Source organism: Centroberyx gerrardi, chromosome 3 (genome assembly GCF_048128805.1).
Source record: "Centroberyx gerrardi isolate f3 chromosome 3, fCenGer3.hap1.cur.20231027, whole genome shotgun sequence".
Classification (NCBI taxonomy): Eukaryota; Metazoa; Chordata; class Actinopteri; order Beryciformes; family Berycidae; genus Centroberyx; species Centroberyx gerrardi.
Window position 1 is genome coordinate 33,717,893 of NC_135999.1, and position 22,446 is coordinate 33,740,338.

The 22,446-nt window shown below is 40.1% G+C and overlaps 1 protein-coding gene across 5 annotated transcripts in view; it reads left to right on the plus strand.

Moving 5' to 3' along the window:
* The window catches only part of tenm3 (teneurin transmembrane protein 3), a 284,166-nt gene that overhangs the window by 202,938 nt on the left and 58,782 nt on the right, over nt 1-22,446 (plus strand). For all 5 annotated transcript variants that reach the window (XM_078282759.1, XM_078282760.1, XM_078282758.1 and 2 more), the window contains 5 exons: nt 934-1,066; nt 1,322-1,450; nt 6,509-6,640; nt 6,917-7,052; nt 11,468-11,611. In XM_078282759.1, coding sequence (XP_078138885.1) covers nt 934-1,066; nt 1,322-1,450; nt 6,509-6,640; nt 6,917-7,052; nt 11,468-11,611 — 674 coding nt within the window. The remainder of the gene's footprint in view (nt 1-933; nt 1,067-1,321; nt 1,451-6,508; nt 6,641-6,916; nt 7,053-11,467; nt 11,612-22,446) is intronic.

Genomic DNA, 22,446 nt, shown 5'->3' on the forward strand with positions numbered 1-22,446 from the left:
CACACACTTACAATCACTGCAAAACACACACTCCAGCTCACAGACACAAAAACAGACACACCTACAAACACGCAACAACATATACACATAACTAAGCATGCATGTAGACACAAATGCACACATAGCAGAAAATCCATGCAGGCACTACAGATGTGTGCATGTACACACACACACACACACACACACACACACACACACACACACCGAGGAAAGCATGCATTTACATTCCAAGAGACAGGCACTTGCACAGGTATACATAAAACACATGCTTGCACACACAACAACACATGGATATATACTCATGTGCATACATACACACTGTCTGGAGAATGCATGTACATTCACACACACACACACACACACACACACACACTACTAGAATTTAGATAAGCCAATTAGGACATTTTCAGTTCAGTTCATTTTCAGGCCTGGCCCACTTTACAGCAGAGAGAGCTCTTGAGGGCAAATGCCCCTTAACATGCTTCAAGAGCTTTAGCATAATGAAACTCAATCAACACATTAACAAACCCTGTAAACTTTATATGCACCAAACAAAAATACCAAAAAATTGCAATTACAGGGAGTTTACTTTCTGTGACAGTGGCGATGTGCCTGTTCTGTTGAATCATATACATAATGAAGATTGTGTAAATAATAAGAAAAAGAATAAGAATAATAACAATTACTAGAAAATATAGCTAGGAAGTTAAATTAGAAATTCCACATGAAAAGTAAAACTGGAGCGAGACAATGAAACATAAGACTTCAAACAAAACTTTTCAAGTAAAAGCAAAGCCTAAAGTTAGAATACAGTAAAAATAATAATAAAAAAAACATAAAAGAATAGCCAATATCTAAGTAAAAGCAAGCCTAAAAAGATGAGTGTTCAGTTGTCCGCTGACAGCAGTGTTTTTGTTTGCTGATTCGCTGTAGGTTTGACCTGCTGGCCAATGGCGGAGCATCCCTGACGTTGAGTTTTGAGCGCGCTCCGTTCCTCACCCAGTACCGCACCGTCTGGGTGCCGTGGAACGTCTTCTACGTCATGGACACCCTGGTCATGAAGAAGGTAAAACTAGTTAATGGTATGACTGTTTGTCTAGATATCTGTCGGATTGACTGACTGACTGACTGACTGACTGATCAAGCAACTAATGAACTGGTTAATTCACTGACCACGTGGAGCCGAATGTCATTCTTAGCCGTGTCATCTATCTATATATCTGGCAGACTGACTGGCTGACTGATTAAGCGACTAATGAACTGATCGATCAATGACCCGCTTAATGAATTGACTGAACGGCCATGTGTGCTGATGTTTCAGGAGGAGAATGACATTCCCAGCTGCGACCTGAGTGGGTTCATCAGACCAAGTCCTGTCATCGTCGCTTCTCCTCTGTCCACATGTTACAGAAGTTCACCTGAGGACGGTCCCATCATACCTGAAACACAGGCAAGAGAAGTTTTACACTGATGTATGGGGCCGATATTGGTCTTTAATTAAAAATCAGATCTCTGTTATTTTATTTATTCATCTTCGGTAGTTTTTTAAGCTGTTTATGAGGCCCCGCACAGCATATCGCTTTCAGGTAAGCAGGTTTAAATTGCTGATTTATTCATTGTTTATATTCCTCTTATGGTTTATTTTCTTGGTTTTTGTTGATTTGTCAGTTATGTAGCACAGGATTAGATGAAATCCCAAAAAAGGGTTTTTGGGAGGGTTTGATTAATTAATGAGTTATGAGTGATGAGTTTAATGAACTTCCGTATATAAGTGAAGAGCTATTTTGTGAACAAACTAGACAGGTAATGATATATTATTCTCCCTGATTGAATTCCACAAATAAAGGGGTTGAATTTCAGTGTAGAGGTGTTACATTTTACCATCAATACATCATTACCACATTCATTTTTAGACATTAGTATAATTAACATAAACTAACAAGACCATCACTGAGAAGACTGGCAGCCTCTACACTGCATTTTACACTGTGTGCGACTCTGGGTCGGATTTGGAGGGAAATCTGCTGCATCGCTTTACGGCACAAACCAGGAAGAGGACGCTGTTCTTCCAGAGCAAACGGAGCTAAAGCTTTCAGAGTTTCTGGCAGCAGCTGGTGGAAGGAGTGAAAGGCCACTTCCAACATGTTGATCCTCTTCAGAGAGGGGGAGGGGAGACAGGGTTTATGGGAAATGTAGTCTTGATTTGAAGAAACACTAGCACTAACTACTACTGGCATGAGATAGAAGCTACCAATCATCTCCACCATGGTCTCATTTGTTTACTATAATTATACCAAGGTAGCACTATTCATTTGACAGTGATATATTGATGTTTATAAATGATACACATAGTATCTTTGAAATTCAGTTGAACGTAGTAGAGTTTACTTCGTTTGAATTGGTGTCATAGGTTTATTACCATTGTTCTCCATGATGTGCAGCTGACAGCATTATAGTGGAGAAACAGCTAAAAGCTAACACATTTAGAAGGCTTGGCCACACCACAGGTTCACCTCAAGGACGGACACACACACACACACACACACAGAGTTACCACAGCTGAGGAATTATGGCTCTTGAGTGGCTGTTTTTATAGGAAACTAGCGGTCTGTACACACACACACACACACACACACACACACACACACACAAACACGCACGCACACACACATGCTGAGCTCCACCCTGTCTCCTATCTCTAATTACATGCCTATAAGCCTAATAGCACGTTTCTCTTGGCGAGCAACTAAAGCTCATCATAGAGGAATGCTGTAATTTCATACACATCACACTGTGTTATCTTTGGGTGGTGTGGGTGTGTGTGTGTGTGTGTGTGTGTGTGTGTGTGTGTGTGTGAGTGAGTGAGAGAGAGAGAGAGAGGAAGAAAGACAAAAATATACTAGCTGTGTGTATGGGAAAGTGAAAGAGAAATACAAAGAGAATCAGTGGATAATGGCTGTGTGTGAGTGTGTGTGAGAGAGAAAATCGAAAAAAAGAGTGAAGATGTCTTGTGTGTGTCAATGAATAAGTATATGTGTGAAAGGTGAAAAGAGACATTTACTTCATCTGTATGTGTGTGTGTGTGTGTGTGTGTGTGTGTGTGTGCATGTGCATGCATGGCTCTCCATCCTCACATTATGTTAACCAGTCCACAGAGGAAATGAAACAGATGACAGAACGACGTGTGTGTTTTTATATTTTTACAACCCTGAACCAGCGCTCCATAAAACTTCTCTTTATTATTAACGAGTGTGTGTGTGTTTCTGTGCATCTGTGAAAGCGGGAAAGAGTGTGTGTGTGTAAGGGAAAGAAAATGGGCAGGAGAAGGTATGTGTGTGTGTGCTGAGCGCAGATCAAAAGCAAGCGAATGGAAAGCCACCACTTAGCTTTTGGTGGTGCTGTGCTCATTAAAGGGGAGGGCAGTGAAAAGGGCAGTCTTAAAGGGGATGTAATGGATCTGTAATGAACACTAAATGTCTGGCTAATGAAAAGGCAATAGTGGAGTGGAAAAAATGAAACGCCCTAACAGTCAGAATGGGGGATTCCCTAAGGATTTCATTTTATGCATTTTTAAAATAGATTTTTCAGATGTTCCTTCGCTTCCTTGAGGTCTTCATACCCCTCTTCCCTGGAGGTATTCCTCTTCATCAGAGATCTTCCTCCTCCTCTTCCTCAGAGATCTTCCTCCTCCTTTTCCTTGGAGATCTTCCTCCTCTTCCTCAGAGATATTCCTCCTCCTTTTCCTTGGAGATCTCCCTCCTCTTCCTCAGAGATCCTCCTCGTCCTCTTCCTCGGAGATCTTGCTCCTCCTTTTCCTTGGATATCTTCCTCCTCTTCCTCAGAGATCTTCCTCCTCCTCTTCCTCAGAGATCTTGCTCCTCCTCTTCCCTGGAGGTATTCCTCTTTCTCAGATATCTTTCTCCTCCTCTTCCTCAGAGATCTTTCTCCTCCTTTTCCTCGGTGATCTTCCTCCTCCTTTTCCTCGGTGATCTTCCTCCTTCTCTTTCTCAGAGATCTTCCTCCTCCTCTTTCTCAGAGAGTTCCTCATCCTCTTCCTCAGAAATCTTCCTCCTCCTTTTCCGCGGTGATCTTCCTCATTCTCTTTCTCAGAGCTCTTCCTCATCCTCTTCCCCAGAGATCTCTTTTAGCTGATGCCAAACAAATCTCTCGATTATCCTTTTCTCAGAGGTGCCACTCCAGGAGATGTATCCTATCCCATAATGCCACCACAGTTGTAGACGTATTGGATTGACAACAATCTCTCAAAATATCCTCCTGTCATCACGTTGTCACTTTGAGACGCCAACATTCTTACATCTCCGGCACAAAATAGGTGTTTTGTTCACACTTCACACTAGAAAAGACAAGCCGGCATCTATTATTGGTTTGTTTGAATTTTAGAAACAAAATATCTCGTTTTCAGAATGTCCCTCTATGCCTTTTCCTAGACCCACTTTCTGTACAAACCAGAGTTGTTAGATTTTTTCAAAATCAAGGAGATGGCTCACTATTGCCTCACAGCTAGAAGGTTGAGGGTTCGATTCCCAGCTCTTTCTGCGTGGAGTTTGCATGTTCTCCCCATGTTCTCCTGGGTGTCCTCCTGCCAGTTAGGTGGAATGGAGACCCTAAATTGCCCCTAAATAGGTATGAATGTGACTGTCTATCTGTGTTACCCTGTGATAGACTGGTGGCCGGTCTAGGGTGTCTCCCTGCCTTCCACCCAATGCATGCTGGGATGGGCTCCAGCCCCCTTTGACCCTGATAAAACCCCCGGTAAAAAGAATGAATGATTCATACAACCCAGTCTCTCAAAATTTTGTGAAATGAGCGCGAACTCTGAAAGACAGATTACATGTTGTGGACACAAATTATAAGAACTTACATTCCTCCACCACAAATTGAATTATGTGACAATAGCACGAATTGGACACCATTTGAACGGTTAAGTTTAGGCAAGTGAAACAACTTTGGTTAAGGTTAGGGTTAAGGTTTGGCAACTAAAACAGTTTTGTTAAGGTTAGGGTATGGTTTGGGCCATAAGAAAAACTTGGTAGCAAACTTGCTGTCATGAGTTGAGAATTAAACCAGGGATGTCAGAGTTGAAGGTAAATGTATCTGCAACCATCTAAAATCTTACAAGAAACGACATCCCACCTATGTTAACAGGGGAGGCGTCCTCCACTGCTTTCATTTCAGTTTCGCCCATCATTTCCTTGCCTCAGTTTCTCATCCTTGATGAAGTTTGAAGATGAGACAACTTGCTTCTTATTCCAGTGACTTTGCCAGTCATGTTGCCATGCTGTTGCCCTCACACTTCCCCTCCAAGGCTTTGCCGTCCCACTGTCGACACTTTGTGCTCTCACACCGGTGGTGGTGATGCGCTGTGTTGTGTGTCCTCTGCTTTAAGTGGCTGCCCACTGACAGAGCTGTGATTTAGTCTGCTTCACCTACCTCAGGTTCAACACAAGGACACACACGCACACATGCATACACCTGCATAGATAAATACACACACACATGCATGCACCTGCATGGATAAATACAGATATGCATGCATGGTTGAACACACACTCATGCATACTCGCTTGAACGCACTTGAACTCTCTCCCTCACTTTCTTTCTCACTTCTCTTTGATTTAGAGCAAACAGAATAAACACACACACACACATCAAAGAGTAGAGAGGAGGCTATGTCACTCCGCAGCAAGCAGGGAGCAAAGTGGCAGATTTTAAACTAAAAGATCATGTCTCACCGTAGACATCGAAAGGGCAAGGAGATGTCAATACACTCTGAGTGTGTGTGTGTACTCTCTAAATCAAAGCAGTCCTTCTGCTTGTCCTTCACCTCTAAGTGCACCTGCTCAAAAATAGATTTTAACATGCCTTCAAAGATGTAAACTAGCTGAGGTGCACTCTGTTTATTTTGCCAGACACTTAAGCGCCCTCGGGTTTGGAAACATTACTTGAAAGAGAGGAGGAATCATGCCCTCCTCATGTTTAAAGTGCTGGCAGATTCCATTACCAACTGGATTTGCGTGTTTTTGCCACTTCAGGTGCTAGGACACAGCTGACTTTGATGCCTACAGTAGTGCTTTTCAAACAGTTTCTCAGGGAAGCCACTGTTTGAAAAGATTTTCTTCATATCCCCTCTTGCTTCAACCAGTGGTGGTTACTTATCTGATATGTTTTTTTCCTCTATTCTTTGAATAAAAAGTGCAGAAACACCACAGCAATGAGCACTTAGCAAGTGTCACGGATTACCACTCCAGGAACATTCAGAAACTCAGATGCTTGCTATATACACTGCCTTTTTCTTGATGGTCTTACAATATTTTCTCTATACTGTTTTGTTATAACTCATAATATTCCTTGTGTTTATGTTCTGTCTTCAAAGTGTTATATACAACGTCAATACTGTAGCCTACCATATCATTAGATAGTAGAATAGATAGTATGTTCTCTGTCCTGTTTCTGACATGTTGTCCCATGTTATGTTGTCCCTCTCTAGGTTTTACAAGAAGAAACCTTGATACCAGGCAGTGACCTAAACTTGATATACCTGAGCTCCAGAGCCGCTGGATACAAACCTGTGCTCAAAGTCACCATGACACAATCATCTATACCTTTCAACCTAATGAAGGTGAGAAATATAACATAATATAATATAATATGATGGATATGATGCAGTTTGAGTATTAATTTGTTTTACTATTTACACTTACACTGAATTTGTAAGGATTTTGTTATGAAACTGGTCAAATGGTCAAATTTAAAGATACTGAATATCGGCACAACATATCGAGTATCGGCAGCTTCAATCCAAAAAATCGGTATCAGCTATCAAAAAAAACCATATCAGTCAAGCCCTAACCTGATCTGCCACATGGTGACCTTTTGGTTGGTGTCCTTTCCCCAGGTTCACCTGATGGTGGCGGTAGTGGGTCGTCTCTTCCAGAAATGGTTTCCCGCCCAGCCCAACCTGTCCTACACTTTCATCTGGGACAAAACAGACGCCTACAGCCAGCGTGTCTATGGACTATCTGAAGCAGTTGGTGAGTTAGCCTAGCATGCTGCTGTTAGCTTAGCAAAACAGCTTGGAAGTAAGGGGTGAGTTAGCCTAGCATGCTGCTGTTAGGTTAGCAAAACAGCTTGGAAGTAAGGGGTGAGTTAGCCTAGCTTGCTAATCAGCCTTGAGAAACGGCATGGATATCATGGCTAAATCAGTTTAGCATGCAGATGAGATTGCCAACTTTATAATGCAGAATGGAAATGCAATGAAGAGAAAAGTGCTGCACTCCTTAATGAGTTCATAATGAACTCAATTTGCTGTGCTTGCTCTGCTAAAGGATGGTGGGAGAAGCCTATAGAGGTTACAGAAGTGTAAAAAAGTATTTTTCTGGCCAAACGTTAACGATGTGATGCCATGTCAAGATATATATTTTGGAGTCAATCCTTCAGAATACCAATTTCTCCACCAACAGTAGTCTCAATTGACCAGAATGCAATGCAGCCACAACACAATTTGAATAAGGACTTTCACTTTTCCTTGATTGGAAAAACTCTTGCTCTCTTGCTCTGACTATCACTATCGCTTTCTCCACCTACACATATAACCCACCACTGAAAGTGACAAGATCACACCCCTTCTCTGGGGGTTGTCCAAATGCATTCTGGGAAACGTAGGAAATCTCTAACTGCACTAGAAGTAGACGAGGCAGGTTGAGGGAAAGTGGGTACACCAAAAAAGTTAATTACAACACTTCATCACTAAATGACTTCTAGAATGCGCTGCACATTGCAAATTGATGACATAAAAAAGGAAGCTGGGGAATTTTCTTTTGGCGCTGACCTCTCCCGCGTGTTCATAAAGGAGCAGACAGATGCCATCAGCCAGCTGGTCTATGGGCTGTGTGAAGCAGTCAGTGAGTTAGCTTAATGTTAACGGTAGTTTGGCAAAATGGCTTTGACTTCAGTGAGTAGCTAATTTAGCCTAGGGAAATGGCTTGGATATAATGGGCATGTTAACCGAGCATGCTAACCCCTCTCACACCTTTATGAGGGGACGAGCCCGATACACATGCTCATGGGGCCAATGAGCTGTCTGAGGCACTCAGTGAGTTATCACTAATGCTAGCATAACGTAATGGGTTGACAATAAATGAGATTTACTAGTATGTTTGGCGACACTTTATTTGAAGTGGTGCTCATAAGGCATTATAAGGCTTCAGAGGCACAAAAACATTGCGAGTGCATGACTGTTAAAATCAGAGCTTGATAGAGTATATGCACAAAATGTAGAGGGTTAACTAAAGTTAATGACATGATGTTAAATTGAATGACATTTTCTGATCTTTGTCTGATGACTGTATTAAAACAAAAGTTTATCTATGCTTAACAATGTACTTGAAGGAAAGTATATGTTTTAATGATCCTGGGTCCCATGTTGAGAGACCACATGTGGATCCTGGGCTGCAAAACGTTGGGGGCTCCATGGTTACTATGAAGGTAACGAGTGAAACAGCATAGCGTAGCCAATGTTAGTTTAGCCGAGATCATGCTGACATGATGAAATTACCAAACGGGTTGAAGATAATGAGTGAATTAGCGTATTCGGAGCCTCGTATCTAATAGTTGCGACGTTAAGGGGGCCTGGGACTTTTAAGTCTCAAGTAATTGCACTGATAGTGATAGAGTTTAATTTGTTGGTAAGCAGAATTGTGCTTACTGGCGGGAAAATTTTAGTTCTTTTCTTGTTTTTTGGCAGGAAACCTTCGCTTTCTGAACGCTTACTTGTGGGTATTTTTTTGGAAGACAGTATTGGCGTTTTGAGCGTTTTGATCAGGAAGCACTGGGAGCGAGTGAGGTAGCATGATTGAATGAATGAATGGTTTTACAGTCCCAGACAGTGACTAATAACAGATACAGTGTATTATTGGCCAGCAGAGGGTTAGGTGATCCATGCCAAGGAAGGCGTCGAAGCATATCTCCTGTCTGCATTCCTTGGCACCGAACGGGCAAACAAGGCACGCGTTACATCAGCGCGGTTTAGCTCAAACAAACCTTGGCGATCGCACCGCGGCGCCGGGTGACGCTGACAAATTATCATACTGTCAAAGTGATGACGGTAGGCCTGTGTGTGTGTGTGTGTTTGTGCATAGGCGTATAGGGTCTGGTCCAGTCCTCTGATATGATGGATATGATGCAGTTTGATTGATTACATATTCGTTGTAGAATTGATCAATACTACACTGGTTGTTTATGGAAAGACCTTAACCATAATTGGCTCTAAAGAGACATTTGGATCAAATTTCACACAAGTATGCATGTAAATGTGTGTGTGTGTGTGTGTGTTTCATTACAAGATAGTTTTGAATCACATTTCCAAATACCTAGAAATGTGGTTTAAATCTGATCGGATTCCATGTAGTTTTTTGCCGTTCAGACTAGCAAAAAAATCTGCCTCGTATAGGATATGCGAAAAATCATATTTTAGCTGCCGGTCTAAACAATGGATTCAGTCTGAACGCTGTCTCATGGTCTATTTCAGAGGCAAGAAACACTGAATACTTGTCATATTTGGGGAATTTTTTGTGCATGAAAATGGTAAAGATACTGAATATAGCACAAAATATTATCTATATATACATATTACTATGGGCGTACAAAAACCTATATCAATCCGATCCTAACCTATAGGTTTATATGCCTCCTTCAGATCAAGTCAAAGCCAAACCTTAGAGTTCACTTTGTTCATCAGCGATCATCATCACTGACTGAACCTAACTTAACGCCAAACCATCGGCGACATAACCACACCCACTCTTCCTCTCCTCTCATCCCTCACTCAGCCCTTTCTCATTCACGTCTCTATTTTTCCTTTTTTTTCGCCTTCTTTTTCTGCTGACACAACGCTTTCTCCTCTCAATGCATAATTACATTCACACACAGACCGCAGACAGAAACGCAGAAAGGCCCTCGGTTTGTTGTTCTAACCTACATTTTCTCGGTCCCATCCATCTCCACGCTGACTCACTTTTTCTCTACGCCTCCCTCTCTCTCTCTCTATCCATCCCTCCCTCCCTGCCTCCCCCTCTAATTCTACCTTCATCCAATCCTCTCTTGCCCTCTCCCTCTCTCTGCCCACTGAAGATCACTCCTTCTAAATTTAATACAGACACACAGCTGCTGTGGTGGCCAAACTCTCTCTCTCTCTCGCTCTCACTCACACACACACACACACACAAAACTGTTGTGGTGGCCAGTTCACAATGAAAACAGCAGAAAATTCACTTGGCAGAGAGCAGCGCTGTGTGTGTGTGTGTGTGTGTGTGTGTGTGTGTGTGTGTGTGTGTGTGTGTGTGTGTGTGTTATTTGGCAAGGGTCCCACCCTTGACTTACACTGTTGTACCTCACAGAGACAGGCAGACAGGCTGACAAGTTGCTTCTAAGTGCAAAGAAGGATGTCAAAAAGTGTGTGTGTGCTTATGGCAGAAAGGTAATTCCTTCAGTAAACTATGAAATCGTAGGAGTCTATAGATAGCAGATAGATGGAGGTCATATCTGTGGTTCAGGGCATTTGCTTTGGTCTGAATCAGAGGGAAAGTTTTTACTTTGCTGCATTGGTTCGGTTACATTTTATGTTGAAAATTTTCAAGGAAACCATAATTCAGCAAGAAAAGCCACATGGGAACAGTCATTTCCTTTACTGAAAGAAATTGGTGCAAGCAATGAAAACTCATCCTTAACCCATAATTCTTGGCGTGTATTCTTGGCCCATAATGCACAGTGCTTCCTGGTTTGGAAACACAGTGAGAAACCTCCCTCTGAACATGGTCTCTGTCCCATTGCTGCGTTCTCATACGGACAAACCAATCCAACTAAGAGGAAACCTCTGCAGAGTTCAATATAAACTGTTGTATACCCACTAGGTGAGGAAACACCCTTAAAGTTACACACGAATGCACTGCATGTTGCCTTCTGGGCCGTAGCCAGGCCCTATAGATCAACGGCAGTTATTTCAAACCCCGCTGTGGTTTTCCCTCCAATTTATGACCAAAGAAGAAAGTAACTGTTCCCACTTGGCTTGATAAATGTGGTTCGCCAAATAAAAACTCGTCCCTTGATTCAGACCAACGCAAACATGCCAAAGCAAAAGGCTTGAAAATGTCACAATTTTCGGAAATAAACATCTCACAGGCTGACATGGGGCTAACGTTAAACCAACAAGCAGTAGACCAGTATACCCACAAGGACCATAAGAATGTTTTTGTCACCACAACTTCTACATTGTTATCACTGAAACTTGTTGTGTTGTTGAATAACCGACAGACGTTGACGAAGGATCACTTTGAAACAAACTCTTTTAGTTCCTGTTATACAGGACAGGAAGCTACATGGCTAGCTGTTTGCATTTCCATTTACTTTGACACAAACACAATCAAATGAATTGTCCCCGTCTGTCTTCCAGTGTCAGTGGGGTTTGAGTACGAGTCCTGCTTGGACCTCATCCTGTGGGAGAAGAGGACCGCCATTTTGCAAGGCTACGAACTGGACGCTTCCAACATGGGAGGATGGACGCTGGATAAGCATCATATCCTGGACATACAGAACGGTAGGATACGTGCTACAACACACAAGCATAACCTGTTTGTCACACCGTGAGGTATATTTTCAATACATATGTGAACTGCAAGATGATGATGAAAATATACCCGACTCTGAAGACAGTCGCGCAAAATGTAAAAAGGCGGCAAGGTGTTCCTTTAAGTATTTGACAGTTAACCGGTTATCAAAGATTGGTGGGAACAAACTTTCAGGTGTTTTTGAGAATGTAAGTACAGTATTGTAATTGATTGGAGTAGAGTGTAGAGCAGAGAAGAATAAAGTAGGTGATCATAACCAAGCTGAGTCATATTAAATCCAAGCTACAGAGCCGACTGACGCTAAAGAGAAACACCTCTGAATTTCAGGATTCAAATATATGTTTCCTTTGCCCTAAGGAAGTTGCGGGGAGGAGAAAATAATGAAAACACTACATGAAAAAGGACTCTAACTTTGAAGTAGCTAAATAACATATCCTGAAGAACATAAACACATAAACATGTTGGAAGTGATTTTTTCCATGGACCTTTCACTCCTTCCACCATCTGCTGCCAGAAACTCTGAAAGCTTTAGCTCTGTTTGCTCTGGAAGAACAGCGCCCTCTTCCTGTTTTGTGCCGTAAAGCAATCCAACAGGCTGCCAATCTTCTCGTGATGGTCCCGTTTGTTTACGGTAGTTGCACTAATGTCTCAAAATGAATGTGGTAACGATTAAATTTATGGTAAAATGATATACATAACCTGTTTTATGCTTTCAAAAACACACAATCAATCAATCAAATCAGGTTTTTGTTAATTCCTGAAACAGGGATCCAATTGTATCTCTTGAGGGTCTGTCTGTACCTCTCTCTCTCTCTTTCTTTCTTTCTCTCTCTCTCTCTCTCTCTCTCTCTCTCTCTCTCTCTTACACACATTCTCTAAGTCTCTCGCTCAGTGAGAAGCAGCCTGGCAGTAATTTATGCTTGGCAGTGTTGCCTCTCAAACAGGCTTATGTCAGCCATAATGGTAAGCCCTGTGTAAATCTATTGAACGCCGCGGCCCAGGAGTGTATGCATATGTGTCCGCGCGTGTGTGTGTGTGTGTCTGTGTGTCTGTGTGTCACAGCGATAAGCTACTATGTAAATCTATTGAAAGGCTCCTCTTAGGTGCCGGTAAAGAAGAGACACGGCATGAATTAAAGAAGGCCGTGAGGGGACAGAGAGACGAAAAAGTTCATACGAGAGGAAGAGCAAGGGAGAGAGAGAGAAGAGAGGGAGGGAGAGAAAGAAGGAGAGGGCGAGAGAATGAGAGACAGGTAGAAAAAGAGCAATCTTTTTCGGCCGGGATTCAAGACACGAACGATCACAGCATCATAGATATATAGTGTGTGTGTGTGCGTGTGCGTGTTTATGTATGTGTGACGGAAGGTTCTTGGAAGGTTGCTTTTGTCATCAGAGTGAGACAGCTTGCTGTGGTGTTTTCTGTTCACATTAGAATATACTGATTCATAGACGGAAAGAATTGAATTTAGAAAATCCTTTGATAACCTTTTCATCTTGCAAATCCATTCAGAAACCAGTGCATAAATCAGGATAAGCAGCGTGTAGCTTCCACTCCCTCCACTCCCAACCAGAAAGCAAAAGAGAGAGAGAGAGAGAGAGAGTAAATTAGAGTCCCCTAAACAGAGAATATGAGAATAACAGAAGAACAGAGAATATTGTCTGCAAAAAACTCTTTACTGACCAATATATTCATACTTTAATGCTTAGATTTAAAGGGGAAAGAGATCCTTACCAAGCAAAGACTCAGTCTGACAACTGAAACAGGGGAAATATGAGAAAGTGAAAAACAGAATGCGTGATCATCCAAGTATTTCTGTCGCGAATTAGAGGAGCTGAATGGAAATGGGGAAAACTGCAGTAAGATTTTCCTCAATATTGCAAAAATGTTTTTACCCTTGCTTGAAGTGGAATGTTTTTTTTTTTTAGATAGAAGAAATGATGTGTTAAATAGCAATGGAAACATATTTGTTGAATAAATGATGATGTACATGTTGTTTCTAACATGTACAAGTCTCCATCATGGTTGTATGATTAGAAGTTGGTACATTAGACTATCACTTTGTTTTCATTTTCAGATGAAAGTATGAAATATGACCAAAATTAGCAAAAAGACAATAACAATCTGACCAAACTATCAATACTACTCAATTCTTGAAAATCCTTGCCATCAACCCAGCTGAAGGAAATGCCCATAAGTCATATTTTATTTTGTGTGACCTTTTTTTTGCGTATAATTCGTGTGACTTTTGGATGGAAACATTTGTTACTGTATGACAGGTGAGGCTGAGACAGAGATTCACTCACTCATGGAATGTGAAAAAGCTCTAAAAGATCAGAGAGCAAAAGTTGATGACCAATATGTTGAGACAGGGAGTGACCAAGACACACACACACACACACACACACACTCGCACTCATTAACTGGTGGTTTATATGTCCCATAATAAGTGGACAAAGCTAATAGCCGTTAAATCGCTGTGTTAATCTCAGTGGTTGTCAAGCCGATTGTTGTCATGTAGGATTTTGTTGCCGGGGCAGAAGAAGAGGTTTTTGGTGTGTGTGTGTGTGTGTGTGTGTGTGTGTGTGTGTGTGTGTGTGTGTGTGCGCGCATGCATGTGTGTGTGTGTGAGTCAGCTCCCTCGTGGCCCCCTTGGATTTGTTCCAGCTGCCCAACGGTATTTTTGCCGGCCTTTCATCTCTCTCTCTCTCTCTCTCTCTCTCTCTCTCTCTCTCTCTCTCTCTCTCTCTCTCTCTCTCTCTCTCTCTCTCTCTCTCTCTCTCTCTCTCTCCCTCTCTCTCACACACACACACACACACACCTTTTTTCCTTCTCATCTCACCTATTTTCAAACCTCCATCCCTCTACCCGCCTCCTCTCCTCCCTCGTCATCCCTCCTCTCTCTCTCCTCTAACTCCTTCCTCTCTCCTTTTTTTCCCCTTTGTTCAATTGTCGTCTGTTCTTCCTTTTTTTATACCTTTTTTCTTCTTTCTTTCTATCTTTGAACCTCTGATCAGACTAGTCACTCTTTTACTTTCTGTCATCATGAAATATAAGTGTGATTTATCTTGTTCTCATTTGGGCCCCTCTGACTGCTATTGGGTTCCCTGAATGCAAATTTGGAAACAACTTTCATTGAAAAATCACGACAATAATGCTGTGTGTCATTTAAAGTTGAAAGAGTGAAATTCCCAGGTGAAACATCATAACCTCAACCTGCGTTTCAGTGGTCCAGTTTAGAAAAATCAGAAACATGGACGATTATATTAAAGAGATGGTGAAATACTGTTCCCCATGCAACATCTAATGTTGTGTTAATATTTGGTAACGTTACCTAGATAGCTAATATAGAATGTAGGCAACTTTAATTTACATTTCAAATTTAAACCGTTTACCACACAGGTGTTCTGATGGATTTAAGGTCATGTGATGCTGAATATGGAATTTAAGTGTATTTTGAGGATTATATAAACATGTTAAAAGTAATGCTGTGTAGTTTTTACCTTGTGGTTAAGAAATCTTGCCTGAGTTTCCTACTTGTAATTCCAACTTGAAGAGATTTCATTGCAAGGCAGAATTTCCGACTTTCAGCATGCAGCAATAAGACCTCATTTCCACCTTAAATTTCAACATTAAAATGCAATTTGCATCTGGATACGCTGTCCAGATACTGAACAGTTTGATCATGGCCGTGCATTTACACCTGGCGTTAATATGCCTTCTCATTGTTTGCATTTTGTCCCCGCTGTGATCCGATCTCATTTTTCGTGCACACAATGCAAAGCAGACGAATAGGTGGAGAGGTGACCACAAAATCTAATCTGGCAGGTGTTACTGTACAGCCAAACAGGGTTTACCTTTCATTTGTCCTGGAAATAAAATCAAATAAAACTCTCATGATGATTGCCATGAGTTTGATTGCCTGACTATGATTAGTGGTTTTGGTTGACATATTTCTATAGTCCAGTCATTATGATTAGTGGTTTTGGTTGACATATTTCTATAGTCCAGTCATTATGATTACTGATTTTGGTTGACATCTTTCTATAGTCCAGTCATTATGATTACTGGTTTTGGTTGACATCTTTCTATAGTCCAGTCATTATGATTACTGGTTTTGGTTGACATATTTCTATAGTCCAGTCATTATGATTACTGGTTTTGGTTGACATATTTCTATAGTCCAGTCATTATGATTACTGATTTTGGTTGACATATTTCTATAGTCCAGTCATTATGATTACTGGTTTTGGTTGACATATTTCTATAGTCCAGTCATTATGATTACTGATTTTGGTTGACATCTTTCTATAGTCCAGTCATTATGATTACTGATTTTGGTTGACATATTTCTATAGTCCAGTCATTATGATTAGGGGTTTTGGTTGACATATTTCTGTAGTCCAGCCATTATGATTACTGGTTTTGGTTGACATATTTCTGTAGTCCAGCCATTAAGATTTGTGGTTTTGGTTGACATCAGAAGACTGGTTGGCTACTGGGCGGCTCACAGTGCCAACAGTATAAGACTGTATGAAAAGGCTGTATAAAAATAAGACAGTATAAGGCTGTACTGGCTGGTCAAAATGTGTATTACCATATAAATGTGAAGCAGGGTGTAAATGACGTGTTAACATTGGCAGTGTTTGTAAAATTGACTATACTGATGTATTTGAACGTTGCAACGGGATTCATTTCAAGAATCTGTCTTTATGTATAAGAATAGATACACTTCAAAAAATTGCAGATTGCAGCTTTAAAGGGACTTTGACTATAAAAGGAGTGTTCATTTGATAGCTTCATGCTATCCCCCCAACCTCCTTCCTTCCCTGTCCTCTATCTGTCACCCCATCCATCACATTGCTATTCATCCCTCTCTCCAACCATTCCTCTTGGGCTTTCACCACCTCATAACCCCATTGTGAGTTTGTATCTATGTATATGTGTATGTGTGTGTTTGCACGTGTTTCCATCTATGTGTGTTTTAACATGTGTATGAATCACCGTGGGTGTGATTTTGTGTCTACATGCCTGTATCTGTATGCATGTGTGTGTGTATGAGATCTTCAAACGTTCCCTGGGTGTTTTCTCTCGCGTTCAAATGCCAAGCAGTTACACTGCTCTTACAGCATCTCCACTAATCTATGTTCCATTTGTAAATATGGAAACGTTTCCATCTGTTTAGTGAGTGTTGACCTCTAACGGACTGGCAGCTGTACACTCTTTAATGACTTCCCTGTCAGATCCCTTCTCTTTCTTTTCTCTTGTCTTTTGACAGGGAAGACCAGCTCCAATTCCTGTTTAGTAAATCTGTCTAGTCCTCAAACCCCAGTAATAATTTTATCTTACTTTTTCACATTCATTCATTCATTTATTCATTCATTCATATTTAGTGTACAGCATTTCCCCTAATATTAGATTAGATTAGATTAGATTCAATTAGAGTAGATTATATTAAACTAGACTAGATTATATTATATTAGATTCGATGAGATTAGATTCGATGAGATTAGATTCAGTTAGAGTAGATTAGATTAAAATAGACTAGATTGGATTAGATTAGATTAGATTAGATTCAATTAGAGTAGATTAGATTAAACTAGACAAGATTAGATTAAATTAGAGAAGAGTAGATTATATTAAACTAGATTAAATTAGATTAGATTAGAGTAGATTAGAGTAGTGTAAATTAGATTAAACTAGACTAAATTAGAGTAAATTAGAATAATTTATTAATATACTTGGCTTTTTCTTTTTTTTCTTTTTTTTTTCTTAACAAATCAGAGGGTTCCTTGAGTCATTGTGGTTCCATAAAGAACCACTAACCTAACCAAAGAACCATTGAAGAACCCTCCTTTCTCTAGAGATAAAAACATTTAATAAATCTAAGCTATAGGATGTAAGAACCACAGTCATGTCCGTCCTACCTGAAAAAAGTGCACATAAAATTGCAATAATTTATCTGTGTATGGGATTGACATATTAAATAAACACATTCATTTAAGTTAAAATTAATTCATTCATTCATCATAATATGGAGGATTTTACATACCCTTACAGCCCAAAGGGAAGATCTTTGTCCTGCATATTTTTGATTCAGAATACAAATAGGTGTATAATATATAGATTATAATAGATTTTATCATGCTTTTCATAAAAAGCATTTTGAGTTTCCTTTTGTATCTTATGTGCTTTATAAATTAAGTTTGGTTTTCACTTTGATTCTTATTCATGAGGGTTTCCAATTTGATTCTTTTACATATGTATAAATCAAATTAAAGGAAATATTGATTGTTAATATTGATCATATTTTATAAATTATGGATTAATGTGTCTGAATGAATGTACACACACAACTTTTTGTATTCTTAATCCTTGGGATTAATCCAAAAAAATATCTCTTATTTATTATTATTATTATTATGATTTTTTCAGTCTTTGAACAGCTATGAAACCCCAGTTTCAGAGAAAGGAAATTAAATTTGTAGATTTCTGTGAGCGATATGGTTCTAAGAAAATCTAAATAAAACACAAATTTAAAAAAAGACAATACAAACACAAAGTTTTATTAACCATGTTTTGAAAATATCAATTCATTATTAAATCTGAGAATATGCCTGATTATTATTAATATTATTCATGTTATTAAGTATAGTAACCTGACTTTTCTACTTTATGATGACTTTTACACACTCTTTGTTCTCTCTCTGTTGTCATCTCCTAATGAAACGTTAATTGCAGTGTAAGCAGTAATATTACTAAATAAAGAATAACATGCCGCTTCATTTGTTCTGTTTCAAACATGCTTATTGTCCTACAGAGAATGTCATTATCATCGTCTTTTCTATCAGGCTTTCATTAGAAATTAGATCTGGTTCAGTCTGTTATTCACCTCCTTCGTTCATTTGATGGAGGTTCTCTCTTTTTTCAATGGATGTTAGTCTGTAAAACATGCAATGAAAACTGACTCAGGAGATTTCTTTTTTTTTTTTCACCATGTAATGTTTTTTTTCCCATGTAATGGTGAGGAAAAAAATGGCAATGTAGACATTAATCCTTTCTATTGCTCATTTACCATGGGAAATGGACAAAAATAAATGGGTGTTAACTGAGGTAAAACAGAAAGAGAGGAGAGGGAAAAACAGAGAGAAGGAAAGAAAATGAGATGCAAAGGAGTGCTGAAGAACAGAGAGATTAAGCAACAGAGAAAAAAAAACAGACCAGGAGAAAAGAGAGAAGAAAGAGAGCGAGGGAGAAAAAGAGATAAAACAGTGGAGTGGTGTGTAGAGGCTCGTCCACACCTGAAAACACTCTCAGCCACTATATAGAAATGTACACACACACACACACACACACACCTGATATTTTGTGAGCTGTGAGGTAGCGAGCACTGCTGAACAGCTCAGATAAGACCAGATGAAAGAGGGAGAGAGAGAGGAGAGAGAGAAAGAGAGAGAGAGGCAGAGGGTTGACGAGTCGCTTGCTGTGTTTCCTTGTGCATGCGGTGTTAGGATGCGTGTTTGCTTGTGTATGTGTGTATGTGTGTTGGTCTGCAAGTGTGTGTTCCTCCATTTGTGTGTGTATGCATCAAAGTGGTGTGTGAACTTGAACATTTTCAAAACTGGTGGCCATTTCTGGTAATAGGATTGAAACTAAAATTATGTCTACATCTGTGTTGTGATGATGACCATTGAATACAGTGGAAGAAGAAAAAACTTCTACAGTGTTTGACCGATATGGGTTTTAAAAAGCCGATATTTGCTGATATTTTTAGACTGAAGTCGCCGATAGCAGACATTTTGCGTCAATATTCAACATCTTTCAATTTGACCATTTTCATGCCAACAAATGGCATGTATTGGATGGAAAAGCCTCTGAAACAGCATTTAGACCGTCATGGGACACTAAAACTCTCCACTGAAAGCCAGACGAAATTTAAATATAATAAAACATAACATTTAAATTAAATAAATAAAATGTACCAAAAATACGAATTTCATGTCAAATTTAGCAGACTCCACCAATTTGTTTTCCTCCATCATATCGCAATTGCCAAATTATCGATATCTGATATTTAATAAAAGCCCAATATATCAAAACAAATACAGTATGTAGTTCAGGCCTACATATAATGGTGAATTCAGTGATGTTATGTAAGTGAATACAATGAAAATTGTTGTTTCAAGAGAAGTGTTTACCACTTTTGGCGCTTTTTTAAGGTCGTGCTTCACAGTAAGTTCAAGTACCAACAACCCAGAGAGAATCTACACTCATTCTTCATCCTGCTTCATACATTATACATGCTGTGTGTGTGAGTGAGTGAGTGAGTGAGTGAGTGAGTGAGTGAGTGAGAGAGAGAGAGAGAGAGAGAGAGAGAGAGAGAGAGAACATAGTTTAACATTCCTTTAACCCCTTTTTATTCTGTCAGTGTGTGTGTGTGTGTGTGTGTGTGTGTGTGTTACTCATATAGACCTAGGACTCATGATGCCAATTAGTCGTACACACAGTCCTCACTGGAGGAACCCGGTATGCTTGTTAAATTAATATGATGTTAGTGTGTGTGTGTGTGTGTGTGTGTTGGTGTGCTAGGTGTAGTGTACAGTTTGTTGGTGTGTGTGTGTGTGTGTGTCTGGGGATGTAGTGAGAATCTCGGGTTTGAGATTAAATTCAAGGTCAAATGTGTTAATTTACACACGTGCACACACACACACACACACATATACAGATTGTGAGAAAGCCTCTCTGCTCTCTCTTTCAGCACAGCAGGGGAGTTTCCAATCTATCTTCGTTAGCATCATTCCCCCCTTCCCTTCCTCCCTTTCTCTCTCTTCCTCTCTCTCTCTCTCTCTCTCTCTCTCTCTCTCTCTCTCCCCCCCCCCACACTTTTTGTATCCAGTCAGATAGGTAGTTGCTTGCCAATATGGACCCCGGCACAGCATGCTAGGACCCCCCGCTGGCTCGGACCCTGTTGATCAATCAACACCTACTAATGGAGAGAGAGATGAAAGAGGAGAGAGAGAAGATGAGGAGATGGAGGGAGGCAGAGGGATAGAGAGATAGATAAACAGGAAGCCAGTGGACTGATATGGGTTAGTGTAGGCCGATAGTGATATTTTGTGCCTTTTTGTGACTTATAATTTCTTATAATTTCATGCTAAAAATGATAAATATTCAGTGTTTCCCTAAGGATTGTATTCTTGTCAGGGTGGAAAAGGCTCTGAAACAGTATTTAGACCATCATGGGACACTAAAACTCTCCATTGTAATCCAGCATAATCATATTAATGATAATATGATAAAATAATTTAAAAAAACATATTGATGCATACTTATGTGGAATCTGATCATTAGAATTAATTCACATTAAGCTCTTCCCATAGGCAACCAGTGTAGTATTGATCAATTCTACAATAAATATGTAATCGATCATATCCATCATATCAGAGGTGGTCACCTGTCAATCAAACAGTGTGGGCGTGGCTTAGATTTCCTGTTGATGCAGTTTGAGTTTCTCTTTTCTTTGTCTGTTCAGCCATGGTGGCTATCGCTGCTCATGCTAACCACCCAGTTCTTCTTCTGTTTATTCCAAACAAACCGGAAATGTAAACGCATCACTTCCTGCGTGAGAGGATTTTTCCTGGGAAAGATCAACCAGACACCGGGTGTTTTAACAGCTAATGTAAAAGTTTTCATCAACTTCCTATAGGTTGAATCACAATTGTGATTGCGGTATATTTGAAATTATAGAGAGTAGCAAAATGGATTTTATTGTTATGAAAATGTCGCAGATTATTTAACGTTTAAACGTAATACAAATCATTTCTCTACTTGGAGCTATTCCACTCAAGCGGAAACAGAAGTCCAATTTTTAATAAAAGTACAATTTCAGCCCTATATTTCGGCAAACTGAGATAGATAGATAGATAGATAGGTTCATACAGTGTAGTGCAGGCTGGTTTCCAACATGGCGACTGAGTGTTAATAATTCAGCTCACCACAGGAGGTTCCTCTTTGATCTCTCACTTTGAAGAACGAGTATATCCCTCTCTCTTCCTCTCCTCATCTTCACATCACTCATTCGTGTTAACTTCCACACACAAGTCAGCCATAGCCCCCCCTCTTCATCCCCGTCTTCTTCCTCCTCCTCTACCTCCTCTTCTTCCTCCTCCTCTTATCTCCTCGAGTCGTCGCTCTCCTCTCCTCCTCCTACTCATTTATCCTCTGTTCGTTTCATCTCGCTGTATTGCCGCTCATTCCCTCTCTCTTTTTCGTGTCATCTCCTTTTGTACTTGTACATGGATGTACACGTAAAGACGTGTATGTGTGTGTGTGTTTGCCTCCCCATCTCCTTTCTAATATTATCTTTCAGATTCAGAAGACATTCCATCAAGTTTACACACACACATACACACTCTCTCTCTCTCTTTCGCTATATGTATTTTTCACATTTTTGCTTTTTGTTTACAATATTCCTGAGGCCACAGAGTGATCATGTAAGACAGAAGGAAAAGTAATCGTATAAAGTGTGTTTGAAGGCTGTTTACTGCACAAACAAAACAAATGACAGTTGAAAAGAGTGAACCTTTTTTTTTTCTTTGGATAACTGACTTTGCTTGGATCTTAAAAACAGAAATCTCTGTTTAATCTTAAAGTTTTGTTAATTTAGAAAAGCACCCGTACTTCTCAGCAACTTCCCTCCTCTCCTCGCGTATCCTGTCCGCTCTTCTTACTTTGGCGGGATTCATTCCCCCCCCCCCCACACACACACACACACACGTAGCAGCAGCATCTTTTTAATCTTACATGC